Source organism: Branchiostoma lanceolatum, chromosome 2 (genome assembly GCF_035083965.1).
Source record: "Branchiostoma lanceolatum isolate klBraLanc5 chromosome 2, klBraLanc5.hap2, whole genome shotgun sequence".
Classification (NCBI taxonomy): domain Eukaryota; kingdom Metazoa; phylum Chordata; class Leptocardii; order Amphioxiformes; family Branchiostomatidae; genus Branchiostoma; species Branchiostoma lanceolatum.
In genome coordinates, this window is record NC_089723.1 from 14,957,990 (window position 1) to 14,973,900 (window position 15,911).

The following is a 15,911-nucleotide window of genomic DNA, read 5'->3' on the forward strand; positions in this document are numbered from 1 at the left end:
CACGAACTTTTCCCGCCACTTCCAAATAAAAGTGAAAGTTTGTGGATCAGCTGAGCTGAAATGTAGAAAACGTTGCGTTTGTTTACCAAATTAAAGGCACAGGTAAACGCCCATTTTTATGCTTTTTGCTCCTGAGATTACAATATGACTGTGACATTGATTCAAATTAAGTTAAGCCTCGTACGTGTTACTAAAAAGATTATCTACGAGGGGGGAGGGGGGCATAATAATTTTTTCGGGTTCATTGATTTATAATCATGTATGTCATCATGTAATAACAAGGAGTCAGACATCAGATTTTAAACACTGTAATACATGATGTAACTTTAAATTGCAAATATTCAGGACAGTCATGTGATTATTTCATTTTATTGACAATTTCAGATTTTCTTCTTCATATTGCATAATCAAATGTTTTTTTTACCTTTTAATAGTTTTATTGAATGTAACAGAACATGTAATTCAGGCCTTGGGTTGCCAAATGTTCTTTGAATAAACCCATTTTTATTATTGTTATTATTTGTGACAGGACCATGATAATTTCTTACTTGTGACATTTCATCTCCATTTCTGTAGGATGCCTCGTCCTATTCTAGCAGAAGTAGGAGACAAGGTTTTCCTTCTGATCAAGGAGTATGAGGAGTAAGTCTGATCACTTGTTATCTCCATGAAAAATGTCTGTCTGTCTGTTTGTGTGTTTTTGTGTTTCAAGACTTTTGTAGTCGGCATAACTCAAGAACCTTAATAGTAAGTCACAAATGAACATTTTACAGGATTTTACATGATAGACTATTATACAAGATATGGACGTTTCTCCATTTTTGTTTCCAATTCTAGTGCCACAGTCGAGAAGCGAGGTCAGGTAGTGAGTGATACCAGAAGGTACTTCTGTCAGCTGATCGATGTCCTGATAACAGACCTGAACTCTGGTAAGTGTACTACAACTATAGTTTAATTGTAATTATTTAACAATATCGAGTATTGATTGCCTTTATCGTACAGTTCTGTCTGTTTTTGCCTGAATGAAAGGATATTGCAGCACCCCCATCAAATTACTTTCGGGTCGTACCCAGAAATAGTGTTGTACAAATCGCACCCAATCATGAGAACACTTGTGCAAGTTGTGGCTAGATGCGGTCTGGAGAGCTACTGCAGAAGTGTTCTCAAGATTGGGCGCGATTTGTACAATGCCATCCGGCAGAGAGGTGGACAGGAATGTTTGGTACAGCATATATTAGGCTAGGTGGGATTGTGTATCGTTGCTGTACAGGGTATCTAGATGCGACTTTCACGCGACTATGCACTGTGGCCAAGCGATGTCAGCTGCCAATGGGTACAGTCTAAAAGTACAGGGTACAGCCCGATTTACAGGGTACAGCCCAAATTCTTCGGGGGTATATACGGTCCGAATTTAAGGGTACGGTCTGAATTTCAGGGTATGGCCCAAAGGGAGTTTGATGGTGGTGAGCAGTGTGATTAAGGGGGTGAAGTCTGTAATCTCTGATGGCTTGCTCTTGATTGGTTCCCACAGTTTCGCAGGAGCTGAGTAAGACGTCGGGTGGCATGCCGCAATGTCAGATGCTCCTGCAGTTCATTCGACACGGCGTGGACAACTTCCCGTGGCTGTTTGTACACGAGCCGGCGACCTCCGATGACCCCACCCCTGACATGTCCCAGGCCAGAGGTGACCTTGTGGCGCTAACGCAGGATGGGTACAAGGTTTCTAAAGGTTTGTTTTTGTCATTTTAAATTAGTGTGATTCTTGTTTATTTCACTAAATAACTTTATGTTCACTGTTTTCACGGTCACCTCTGTACTGTGACCTTATCATCACCGTGAAAAAAAACTGTTGTTATTATTTATGATTCCTTCACACATCCATTCTGTAAATCACTTGGTGCCACCATGAAGTTAAAGTTCAGTTAAAATGTCTATTTTCCTTACACCGTGAATTTTGCAACCATGAAGATAAAGAGAATTACAGTACATATATAGATATGGATAAGGACAAAGTGGTGCTGGAGTCATATTGTTTTTGATACCAATAGTGCCAATAACACGTATTACGTATCAATAACAACTAGACACTTATTATAATAGGAATTTATTGATCCTGCTGGATCCACTATAGCCACGCTCTTTTCAGACTGGACAGTTTTTTCTGCAGTCTGGACTGGACAGTTTTTTCCGCTAACCCAAACTGGTGTGTTATGCCTGAAGGTGGTTTTCAGGTTATGCAAAACAAGACAAACTAGAGTTCCACGAACACATTATCTTCGCCAAATAATCAAGGCTTATTGTGAAGAGTGATTAATATTTACATGCTATCACCCCCTGCAAACTTGATCATACACCATACCGTTTGGAAGTTATGAGGGGGGGAGGGGATAGAATGAGTCCAGTCTAGATAGGGATAAAAAAACATTTGGTGGTATAGGACTAGTATCCGGTACCAGCAACCCTCTTGGTCAAAGCGCTACAGGACGAGCGCAATTCCTACCATTGTTGAACTGCTCAATGAACTCTAAACAAACATGACTCTATTCACACTGTTGTTGTAATATATAAATATACGATGCTAGGTTCTCTCTGAGCAGAAGAGTGGTCCGGCTGGTTATTCACATGTTTTAAGGTGTTTTGTAAGGCTTTCTATTTTGTTCCCTTTCCGTTATGTCTCCAACCGTGTGTTGAACAAAAATGCTGACACTGAACATTTTAAAAACCAACCGGACCCACACATCTGCTTGAATTGTAGTCAGACTGCCCCATTTGTTTATTTATGTACCCCATCTGTTTATTTATACTTCTTGGCAAGGCCTTCTGCTGGCCTGTTTCGGGAACGCTGTCACATGCCCCATTATGGAATGTAATGGATTTACAATTATCGATTGTGTAAAGCACCATCTGAGCGCTCTACATACAAAACTTCACGACAATCTGTTTACCCCTTTTCAAGTAATACTTGACCGAATGTCAAAACAAAAACACCCACTGCAGTTCTAAACAAGCCGCTAGGGGGCCCAAACTTACAGAACTTACTTCTTGTGGCGTGAACTATCTACCATACAAATATCATGACCATGGCACTTTCAGAAAATATGACACTAAATTTTGAAGCTCCGCTGCAGTACCTTAGGTACCCGCTAGAAGGCCCATTATCGAACTTGACCTTCCTTTCTATAAACCCTACCCATCCACTAAATATCATACAGATCCATCAACAGCTTCTTGAATTATGTTGTCCACAAGAAATACACATCCACACAAAGCCCGCTGCAGTACCGACGGAAAATGCCAGGAGAACCATTTTTGAACTTGACCCTCGTTTCAACAACATCTACACACCTGCAAAAAATCATGAAGATCCATCAACGTTTCCGTCAATTTTTTTGCCAACATACAAACGCACAAAAATTAAAAGTCCGCTGCAGTACTGTTGAAAAACGCAAGGTGAACCATTTTTGAACTTGACCTTCCTTTGCACAACCACTACACACCTACCAAAAATCATAAAGATTCATCAAAGGTCTCTTGGTTATGCTCTGACATACATACAGACCCACCAAACAGCTGGCTCAACCGAAAACATAATCTTCCCCGAGTACTATAGTACACGGCGAAGATAAAAAGAAAGCTGGTTTGAATTTACATGTAGTAAAGGTAAAAATGTACATGTCCCCATGGCGCAAGCGGTAACGCAACCCCGCTGCTTCGCCATCTGGATCAGATTCCTTGGATCCTTTGGCCAGAGTTCGATCCTAAGGTCAACTCCAGCTCGGACATGTTGTAAGGGATAGCATTCCTCATTTCGATGGTGACGTAAAGCCGTTGGCCTCGTGTATAAAGTAGCTTCGGGCATTATATTAGCCTCAAGCATCAAACCTCTGCACGTAAAAGAACCCAACATACTTATCGAGAAGGGTAGGAAGACCGATGATGATGATGATGATGATGTAGGGGTGACCCGGTGTGCTTGGCCTAAAATGCGTGCCTTGGCGAGGCCACCGTGCAGTTGCACAAACAGCCCATGATTATACCCGAGGTCCCTTCAGGAATGTGGATCACATTTCATTCATTTCATTAATTTCATGCAATGTACTTACAAGTCTCAACCACATTCCTTCAGGCTTCAGCTGCTGGGTGATGTGCCACCTGCTGCGGCTGCTGGCAGAGCCGAAGTGTGAGCCCCTCCACACCATCTCCCTGGACATCCTGACATCGATGCTGCAGATGATCCGCATCAAGGACGTCTTCATGTATCAGGAGTTAGCCACGGAGTTTGTGGCTCTTATCGGAAGTACGTCTAATGACATGTCATTAATCTTAAGTACACTGAAGTAGACCGGTGCAATGGCCTAGTGGGTAGAGTGTTTGCCTTGCACACGGTAGGTTGTGAGTTCGATCCCCGGCCGGGTCATACCAAAGACTTTAAAAATGCTACATACTGCTTTCCCTGCTTAGCATTCAGCATTTGGGAAAGAGTATGGAAGTTGAACACACACCACCATCAGTGGACTAACTCCCTGCTTCAGTGACTTGCACAAAGTTGTGTGGCCCAAGGGCTACTGAAACGGAGATGGGCGCCGACCTATGCACCATCGGTGCGGGAAGGAACTTTGACTTTGACACTGATTTATAGAAGTAGTTTTTCAGCTATACAATTCTGTATTGGTTACAGGGTTATGCTACTGCTTTTGAATTATGAAAACTTTGGGGTACAAGGGCTGTTCTTGTGATACATGTACTAATACTTATAATTCCATTGAGAATGTTGATTTTGTATATGAAGTTTTATAACTTTGTAGGTTTAATGTGATGTATAATACAGTATTTCCTTAGAAGATTTAAGCAACTTACAATTCACCGTCTGTTTCTTCCAAGGCTTGATCAGCGTAAGCAAGACCATCTTCAGATTTGGCGAGATCACAATGACGGAGCAGGCCATCCGTTTGACGTATTTCGTCCAGGGCGAGGACACAAGTGCTCCCGGGAGTCAGACCATGAAGGACGTACCGGTCACCATCAAGTACTTCGCTAACCTCTACTTGTTGCAGATTGCACTGAGGTTTGTTAGTGTTGTGTTCTAAAGAGGGATTGAAATACCACCTAATAAATATATACTGGATATTCTTCGGTCACAATAATTATTGGAAAAAAAGTACAAGTAGTTTACAGGCTTTTTTTTTCACATTCGGATGTGACCTGTATGTGGCCACATGGAGCACCCTGCGTCGACTGTGCTATTTTGGGGCACGGCCGGGCCTGAGTTCGAGTTCAAGACTAGACATTGTTCCACATGACCCTTACTTCTTGACTCCACATGAGCTCAAGTTCAAGATCAGGCATTGATCACAGGAACCTTTATTATATAAATTACTTCTTGACTCCACATACCTACTGAGTTCAAAATCGGCGTTAAAATCAACCCGGAACCCGGGGACGTAAGCGAATCGTGAGAGAGGACAAATTTGTGGCTTCTGGGCTTGGCCAGGGCTACACCCTCTAAATCGGGCACCTATGTAAATTTGACCAAAGCATTAGAGGAGCTAGAATTTGAATGAGCTGTTTTTGATGTGTAACTGCACTTAACCAGCACTAGTCCAGGGTTGGAAAAGTTTAATAAGTTAAAAAATTCATTTGCACTGAAATCAAATGACATGTTTCTATGCATTGTTCACTTGCAGCAAGCTTAAGGACATCTTTACATTTTTCATTAAAAAATTAAAAAATCTTCTGACACTTTTTGGAAGGCCAGGGCCGACTAGCTTTACGCTTGTCTTAAACTCTTAGGGCTGGTCAGTCGGACAAGCCACTGGTATACTCAACGTTGTTTGATCTTTTTTTGTGTAGATTTTGCCAAGAACATTTAGTTTTCTTTAGTGATCAGAGAGAGCTGGCTGTTGTTTTCAAAGTGAAGTATTTCACACAGCTGAGACAAATAGATCTATTGGTCTCTAATTAATGTTATTATGTTTCAGCCGGCTGATTGGCCACCTGGTACCAGAGCTGTGCCAGTTCCTTGCCCACCAAGTGCCGCTGCTGTGGGCAGGACTGTGCTGTCAACTGGAGGTGGGAGGACCTTCACTCAAAAAGGTGTGTAAGACTCTTTCATTCATTCATTGTGTGGTGTGTCCATCAAGTGTCTTTAATTTGCTCAAGTTGTGGCTCTCCTCAAACACAGGGCCACCATTTGATGTCACATTCGAGGGATATCCCTACCGTAGCTAGGTACTCATTTTGACCTGACTGAAGTGAGGAAATTCGTGTAGAGTGCCTTTCCTAAGGGCACAACATGCGGGCATGACAGGGGATTTGAACCCAGGACCACTGGGTTCTGGGCGAAACACCTTAACATTACTCCACACAACGACACCACACTTTGGCTATTACATGTACCTTAAAAACATCATGCTTTACCTCAGTACTCAGATGAGGGTACTGTAGTTCACTTTTATCTTCACAGTAGCAAGGAAAATGAACATTTTCACTGGACTTTAACTTCACAGTGGCGGCAAGTGATTTACAAAACGGATGTGTGAAGGAATCATAAAAAAAGCAACTTTTTTTTTCATGTGATGATAAGTTAAGGGTACAGACTGAAGTGACCATGAAAATGGTGAACATAAAGTTACAATGAAAGAAACAAGAATTACTGTACCTGGGCCATGGTTGGCTAGATGTATAGAGGAGCATTCTAGTTTGCTACACCTGTATGTAGTTGATGAAATGCTTCTCTTTACCAAGTTGAACTGAAATAAGGTTTCTATTATTATAACTTATTGCACAGAAAAGTGCTGACACCACGTTATTATACTAAATCATTCTTATCATATAGTTAGGACCTTTTGCTTATCCATTACTTTGTATGATAGAGAAAAAAATGTTTTTGGCGACACCTAAGGGGCAAAGGCATGTTTTCCCTTGTACTGAATACCTTTAATTCTTCAGGAGTCCCTGGCAGTGCTGACTGCCCTGATTACCCATGTGGGTCTGCCCTCTGCTGGAGTGTTAGACTACCTGGTGGGCTGTGGTCTCGCTCTACTCAAGATACTGTCAACAAGAGGAGCAGTGTCTGAAGGGTAAAGTACCATGTCAAAGTTCTCTTTTGTATCTAAATTTTACAAGTTTTATAGTTCATTGTTCATCTTACTAATAACTGTAGTAGTATTGATGTCAAAGTTATTTATTGTTCAAACCAATTTTAACGCTTACTACTAGGGGTGGGTACCGGTACCGTGTACCGGTACAAAACCGGTATTTTCTTATGGACCGGTCAAAAAAAACGGTCCAGAAAAAATCAGTGGACTGGCCTATGGACCGATAAGAAAATTCACAGTACCAGGCTACTAGCAGGCGGTCACATAACCGGTCTAAGAAAATACAAACCAGCAGATTTAACGAAGATTTTTCAAAGGCGTTAGCTGTGAATCATATCTAGATCAGTCAACAGACGGTGAGGGGAGTATAGGTAATTTTGAGACAAAGTGCGAACCTAAGAAATTATATCGTTTCATGCATGGCATTACCCTTTACTTGTGTCTCGCTCTCCAAAATATGATGTACTGCGACACTACTATAGTATAATAAGATACAGGTACAGGTCCGGACCTGGACCTGACCATCTGGACCTGGACCTGGACCTGGACCGGACCTGAATTTTCTGTACTGGTACCCACCCCTACTTACTACTGTCCTCACATACATTCAGATGTACATTGTGTATCTCATATTAGGCCATGTTGATTTGATTATATGGATGACATCCTCGCGGAACCCTAAAACTGATGTGAGCGTGCGAATAAAAAAAAAAGTTTTCAAAAATAAAAGTTGAATTCATTATAAAATCTACGTGGTCAGGAAGGTTGAACAAATGACTAAACACACTGAGAAAGGTATACCAAAGAATGGTTTCTTCATTTTGGTCTTTCACATCTCCCTATTTGATTTTGGCATTCTAGACATGAGTATCGGTTTTGCGAAATATATTTTTGCAATTTACGGCATATATTTGCTAATTTTGTAGCTTCTTTGCACAGTCTATGTATACAGTTTGTGAGAAAAATTTTTATTTATTTTAGGAAATAGAAAAAAAATTGATGTGCGTGCAGATGTCATCCATATAATCAAATCAACATGGCCTAAATGTGAATACTACAATGTTGTAAATGCCTTACTAGGGATGTCCCTGGCTTGGAGAGAAGCCTCGCAGGGTGCCTAAATGCTGTGTACCAAGTAGATGAACATACCAGACAGCCTGCCCACTGTATCCCCCCACATCACATCTGTGCCACGCTGGAAGTGCTGTCTGTCCTTCTTGCTGGGAACGGGTTGGATAATCTACAGACCAAGGTAAACCATTCTTGTATTGAAACTTGAAAGCATGTAATTTTTTTATACAATTAAGAAGTGGCCCTAAGATCTTGTTGCATATCGACATTTGAGTAAAAATGAGCCAGGATTTTTTTAGTGCAATGTATGTTGCTTTTCTCTTACAGTTGACTTGATAGGTACTACAATTCTTGATTTGTTAACTGTAACTTAATTTTAGCAGATTTAACTGTCACTAGTCAACAGCTAAAATTTCATCATCGCTTATATTTGATCACTAATATTTGAGACAGTAAATGAGCAATGTTTATTCCCACCGTTAGAATTAGGTGCTGTGACCTACTCCATTTTCCCCCAACCTTGAGCTGTGTACCTAAACAAATTTTATAAAGGTACAGGTACAGGTACAAGTACACAGGTTTAGGTACAGGTCCGGACCTGAACCTGTACCTTAGTACTTGTTCAGAAAATTGTAGTTTTTCAATAAGGACAAAAGCATGTTTGAACTGGTAACAAAATGATAATATTTAATTGTGCTATTATTTTTATGAAAACACAGATGAGAATTTAACTCCAGCCTTGCAAATGTGTTTTATGTGCTGGAGTATATAGTATAGACTCTGATGTGGATTTAGTGCACTGCCACGGTAATTTCATAGTGATTTTATCTGTCAGAGTGGCCATCCCCTGAGTCAGGCTTGACCTGATTTCCACCAGGGTTCAGGTATTTTGGACATGTACCTAATTGATTGTACCCGGTACTGTGTCGGGTACAGTACTGGTACACAGTTCTAATGTAGACCAGCCAATTTCCTTTCTGTGTAGATACAGCAGAAAACCAGTGTCTTCATCTTGGCGGCAACCGTTTCACCGCAAACATAAAACTACTGCGAACATTTTTGTCCTATACTGTAGCAGTATGTGACTATAGTGCTGCCGCGAACTTAAATCACTGCGAACAATTAAAGCTATGCAAACTTAAATGCATTTTACTGTAGTATATGTTTGATGATTTTACCGTGGGGTCGTGTGGTGCAACGGCAGAGCGTTCGGCTCGGTACCAAGAGGTACCAAGTTCTAATCCTGTCATGTCACCGATCTCGTGCCCTTGGGAAAGGCACTTAACACGACTTTCCTCACTCCACCCAGGTGTAAATGGGTACCTGACTTCGGTTGGGGAAGGTCGTATTGAGTTCTGGTGCCGAATGGCAGCCGCCCAGACCCTTGCGACAGTTCCACAAAATGCAAGTGTGGATAAGATGTGTATATTGTGTATTATGTGAAACCTGTAAACTCTGCATCAATTCAGCGCTAGAAAGGCTGCCATTGCGGATAATTTCTGACCAAAAAAAACATTGTTTTGACTTCTCAGGAGTTGCGGTCGTGTGTGTGTGGCTTACTGTGCTACATCTACAGACACGTGCCTGAGGGTTATGAGGGATGTGTGAGTCTGAGGCAACACCACCTGCAACAGGCTGTCCTGGGGCTGCTGCAGCACCTGGGAACAGCTGTGCACCTGGGGACAGCTGCAGGTTCTAAGCAGGTAAGGAGAAGCTATCACATGTACATGTACAGTCACTTTAGGCCACACCAACTTAATTTTATGCATAACATCCACGCGCGCATTGATTTTCGCCTGTTCTCAAAAAAATATCGTTGGTCGTTCTTGTCAATACATCAATCACTTGAGCCAAGTGTGCTATGATGAACAAGACGAATGTACCTCCTACAAATAAAGACCTGTTGTTCGTTGGATACAGTTGTGTTCTGTGGTAGCTTTGTAGTCCAGACCTGTACATGTCGATTAGAAACATTTTTCTCTTGCTGGATTTTTCTTTTTTTTCGCCCGCGCGCATTAGTTTTGGGGTCTCCAGAGGATGCCATCCATAAAATTAAGATGGTGTGGCCTTTGATAATCTACATTTACATTCATTAACCCCCAAATAGCCCCTTCAGGGGCAAAGTAGGGGGGGGGAGTTGAGGTACCGTGCTAAGGCGGGCAGGCCTCCAGCCTGGCATGGAAAGACTCAACGGTGGGAGCAGTCGCAACCATGCCAGGCAGGGTGTTCCACTGGGGGATACATGTAGTACGGGGGAAGTATGGGTGTTTAATATATGTATCGAGTTCTTATGTACAATATGAGGTACTAAATTAAACTTTTTAAAGGAAAGTAAAGAAATACATAGACTCACCCATGCTAGTGACCATTTTAACAGAAATGTATTTGACCTGTATGAATCTTTCTCAATTTCTATTGCACAGTATCTGGTCCCTTGCCTCTTCGAGGCCATTTGTGCAAAGATGCCTCCTGTCAAAGGTGAAGATCCTGCACTGCAGCAACATCCTGCTAGAGGGCAGGGTTCATCCGACCAGGAGGGCATCAGCAGCGGGGACGAGAAGCTGGAAAAGAGGGGCAAGCTGTCTCGCAGGAGAAGCCAGCTTCCGACTCAGAGCCAGAGGTACAGCTGCTGTACATGTGTTTTATTACTGGATTGAAGTTTTCAATCGGGTGGAATCATATCAATCAATCTAATCAAATACATTTAGGTTTGTTGTGTTTTTTTAAATTTTGCGGTGGTTTTGAGTTTGCGATACCACTTTATAATTATAGTCATATAGTACACAGTAATGGACACACTGGGGCCTTTATGGATAGCCAGTCTGAAATCCCTTACTAGCGACTTTGCAAGGGCGCTACAGACGGACAGAACAGTCGCTTTTGTCAGTGCTGGGATGATCAACTGTCACTGATTTAACCGTACTGGCCGGTTGGCGGGCAGAAAACAGAACAAAAGTTTTCGTGGTGGTTTTGAGATCGCAGAAAAAGAGGTTGGCCGTAAAATCCACGAACATAGAACCAAGGCAAACTTAAATGCTACTTTAACAGTAATCCAATTTTGAAAATAAAACACTGATCAAAAATTTGTCATCAAACTAGATAAATGTTAATCTACCAGCAAAATTTGCCTCTCAAAATGCAGAAAATAGCATTTCAGAGGGTTAAGATTTCAACATTTTCCAGGGGGAGCATGCCCTCGGACTGTCTCGCCTTTCGGCGCACGACTGGATGTTCCGTCGAAAGAAATTGAGATGACAGGTAAAAATTTCAGGCTGGCTAGAACACTGGTTGCACTATATGTAATTACCACTTAAAAAGCATTATGTTCAAAATAACTGCTTTGCTTCTTTTTAAAACTTTGTATAATTTTTTTTCCAGGACAACAAGCAGCAAGCAGCCAAGTCACACTGGGGTTTCACAGTCAATAGAGAAGCCAGAAGTTTATCAACTTTTAGAGAAGAAGTTGCAAGAGCTATGCCTTAAGTTACAACAAGAATCTACAAAGGTATCGTCAAAAATGATTTCAGCTTTATATTATTTTTGCAGCTCTACTATGGACTAGTTACACTCAGGTACATGTATATACTTGTTTGATCATTTAATTCCCACTTCAAATATGAAAATGTAGCACTGGAAAAGATTAAAACATTGTATTGCTGTTAAAATCAACACCATCTTTGATTCTCTCTGTTGATAGCAGTTTCTCTTCATGAGATACAAGAAGTCCAGATGTCAAACTTTTTTTCTTACAACTGTTTCTGTCATCATTGGAGACCACAGGTTACTGTCAAATTTTTAAGGTACAAGTACATGAGCATGTCGCCAGAACGTAATGCGTATATGGCAATTAGCCTGCTATTTAATCCCATTATAACTGCCGAATCTCTTTTGTTCTCTTAAATGGTCAACGTTGCATCGGAGTAACAGCCGTTACATAAATGTCTTTGGACACAACTAAATGAACCTATATGTGAGATATTAACCTTAAATACGCGTTTCAGGTACAGGTCTTAACTTGTACCCAAGCCTCCGTACTTGTACCCAATGACTTTTAGGCCTTATCTGGACATGTTTAAAGAATAACCTGATTATGTCTAGTGTTCTGAAAATTTCTCAATTTTGCAGGAGAATCTACTAGGCTTGCTGGAGGGTGTCAGGGTTGCTGTTGAAGTTTCGGTGAGATGTGCGGCAAGTCAAGGCATTGTGAAGGACTGGATACCTGCCAGCCACCTTCAGAACCTGTGCGGCGTGTGGTTCACCACACTGAAACAGACACCAGGATTGCTGTCAAAGGACGACCTAAAGGAATGTTACCTGCTGGTGGTGCAGTCAATAGGAGCCGTGTTGTCTGTGTCAGGTAGGTTTTTGGTTTGGGTTTCAAGTTGCCTTTAGATATACCTATGATGATGAAGTACCAACCTCTTGGTCCAGAGGCAGGGTCGCTAACCACTGGACTATGCACGCTACCAGTTTACTACTCAGCATCATTTGAGGGTAGCATGCGTAGTCCAGTGGTTAGCGATCTTGCCCCTGGAACTAGAAGCGACTGTGGTCGTTCACCCGACATGCACGCTGCCGGAAAGGGTTGCAGTCCTTAGACGGGACGTTAAGCGGTGGTCCACTGTTCATTTTGTTTGTCAAAAAGAGCTAGGGGACTTACCCCCGTCCAGTGAACCTGTAAATACTGTACATAGCGTCTGTCCTCTCTGTCACGACCAGTGGAAGATTAGCTCATCTGTTCATTGAGTTCATTTGAGCTAAACTGTTTCGAGATCACTTTCCTTTTCCAGTGTAGAGACTACCTTAATGTACATGCGTGTACAGGGGTTTTTCTACAAAAAATTGCAAGGGGGAGCATTGCGAGGGAGGAGAATGACCTGAAGCAGGGGGATGGTGTGGAAGGGGGGTTAGGCCCTTCCACAGTGTGGAGTTTTAGAGAATTTTAAGTTAAAATGTAGCATTCTTTGGCTTCCTGAGGGGAAAATTACTGTCAGACAAGTCACAGTTTAAGACTGGCAACATGTGACCTGTAGTAGCATCCCTGGTCAATCAGAATTTTATGCTTGTCAGAGAATCTGCTCCCCAGGGTATACTACATGTATAAGGGGGCGCATGGTCAGGGCATGGGGGCACTCTGCCCCTGTTCCCCGCTTTAGATGAACCCCTGATTGTACGAGTATACTGCTGGATAAAAGGGTTCTTTACTTTCAGGATAGCTATGATAGTTTCCTTGAAAAGTGTAATTTGAAATTCTTGTAACAGTTATAGTTCTAATGGATGAGAACGGGTATTATGTAATCCAGGCTTGTTGACAATTTGTGGCTGACGGCTTGAGTTCCTTTCTCCTGCAGATACATCTGCGTTTGGAGGGGAGAACTTACAGTTCATGACTATGGTGCTGTCCTTTCCATGGCTGCTGGTAAGTGTCGTCTATCAATTTTTTGCTCCTCTGCTGTCTCTGATGTCCACTTTAACATACATATAGAACAGGCTATTAGCTACATGTAGCAGGGCATCAGGGTGTCTTTTGGACACCCTACGCTAAGAAAACAAAGACATTGGATACCCTTCTTTTGCAGGTGACACCCAGAAGATACCCTGTATCCCTGGTAATTACATACACACGCACATCATGTGCTCCCCCCACACACTCACTGCAAAATGGACCATTCCACATACAAGACAGTTGAACAACATGTAAATTGATTGACTAACAGGTAAATGTTAATCCATAGAGCACATTGGAAAGTTCTGGTGCCCATAGCCGGGACTGAGGGTGATGCAGAATACACCGTGTTGTATTTTATTTGTGGCTTACCCGGTGACCCGAAAAAAACACACATTTTAATGCGAAATGCGCCAGAATTTGAGAGAGTTTTGTGTCCTCGAACAAAAAAATTGTAACAACATCGATTCCAACCTGCGAATCCGGTATTCGAATTCAAACAACTACATGTATGAACCTTGAACCTTGAGTGGGGACATCTTGCGATGCCACCATGCACGGGGAACAATGGGTTCTTCTTCTCCACTCAGCCCTGTCTTCCAACAGTGAGAACTATAACTGTTGAAGGTTATTCATTCTATGTTGAGCACATTTACCCTATATCATGTGAAAAAATTGTAGCAATTACCAGTAGGCATTCAATTCCTTTTTATGGCAATTACAAACTGCAATTAGCTATACCCCACAAAAGGCACTTTCCAGCTGTAAGCGCACGACTGCATCATTCAAAATGCACGCCTGTGCAAGTCCGACCTCGCGCGCAGCTGCCAAACTTACTTACTTTGTATAGGAACTGCCGAACTTTGCCTGCTAATTTCTTCTGTTACAAACAAGCTTTCATCAGTTTGACGCTTGAGATCAGTTGGGCTGGCTAATAGGGAATTTCCCACTGATATAAACACGCGTTCATGCAGTTTATTTTTTGGGTAAGGATTCTTTTAGAGTATACACGCTGAGTAACACATGAATGAGACCATAACATGTATAACAAATTGCTTCACACAACTATAACTATCATATAATTACCTTCACCAAAAAGGTTATGTTTTCAGTGCCATTTGTAATTTTTTGGGCATTTGTTTGTACCTTGTGGAAGTGTAATACAAGAATTTGTGGATGGATCTATTAAATCATAATATTTTGTAATATCAGACGTAACGGTCATCCTTTGGCAAAGGTATGAGATCGTGGATCTCTAGATATTAATTGTACCGTTTCGAACCGTTTCAAATCATTTTTACTTGCATTATATTTATCATTGCCTTATTTTCTAATTTAGGAGGATCAGAACTGGCTGGATCTAAGGCTTAGCGGCTGCTGTTCTACAAAAGAAGCAGCTGGTCTGTGTGGACAGTTTGCTGATACTATTGGTGAGTATTATTTCGTTCATATTTACGAACCAACCATGTATGCTGTCTCTACTAAGAACAAAACACTCTACAGGCTCTAAATTTTTATATGTTGACTTCTCAATGGATTATGATGATATTTAGTATGTGGGTAGGTGATGAAAAGGCAAAGGTCAAGGTTGATTTTGGGCCCCCTGGTACATGTATGTGACCATGGTACTGCAGCAGAACTTTCTTTTTTTTCTATCTTTTGACCTGGACGTGCTATGGTCTTGATTTTTTGGTGGCAGGTAGCTTGTGATGTAAGGAAGAAGTGGTGTAGGTCCCTAGCTCCCTAGCAGCTTGCTCTGGAACTGCAGGAGCGTTTTTTTAATTCTGACATGTTCTTGCATACAGGTGATGAAGCTAAACCTCTATGTGTTCACCTGTTGGCCCTGGTTCCAAGAGAGGTGGCCCCTAAGTGGAGGATCCACATCATGAAGGCTGCATTGGTAATAAATTATGTCATCATTATCATTCAGAATTAAGCTCATTCAAGCATTCCATACTTTCATTTTTTTCTATACATGTAGTAATCTGACTCACTGTATATCATCTATGTATGTCGGATAAACATTATGTACTGTACATGTAAATTCATCATGTCAGCTTACGGATATATCAAGCCAGAAAGAAACCCTGGCTAGAATATTTCAGGGCCGGGGGCGGCTAGGGGGGCATTGTAGTCTACTACACCTGTTTTATGTAGTTGATAAAATTTGTCTATTTACCAGTCCTAAAATGAAAATTGTTATTATAACTTATTGCATAGAAAAGCGCTGACATCAGTTTTACATTTTTTTGTACGTACAAAAAATCATTCTTAATAGATTTTACCAAATGAATGTA

At 41.6% G+C, this 15,911-nt stretch overlaps 1 protein-coding gene across 1 annotated transcript; it reads left to right on the forward strand.

Annotated features, from left to right (window-relative positions):
- The first annotated feature begins 4 nt into the window (after positions 1-4).
- On the forward strand, positions 5-15,802 carry LOC136426858 (serine/threonine-protein kinase ATR-like). Its single transcript, XM_066415577.1, has 17 exons — positions 5-102; positions 577-642; positions 838-929; positions 1,532-1,729; positions 4,127-4,327; positions 4,882-5,065; positions 5,979-6,093; positions 6,949-7,079; positions 8,178-8,349; positions 9,701-9,871; positions 10,592-10,788; positions 11,547-11,673; positions 12,294-12,525; positions 13,520-13,587; positions 14,954-15,044; positions 15,420-15,514; positions 15,797-15,802. The coding sequence occupies exons 2-17, from the start codon at positions 578-580 to the stop codon at positions 15,800-15,802; spliced, it is 2,145 nt and encodes a 714-aa protein (XP_066271674.1). The 5' UTR covers positions 5-102; position 577.
- Positions 15,803-15,911: the final 109 nt, after the last annotated feature.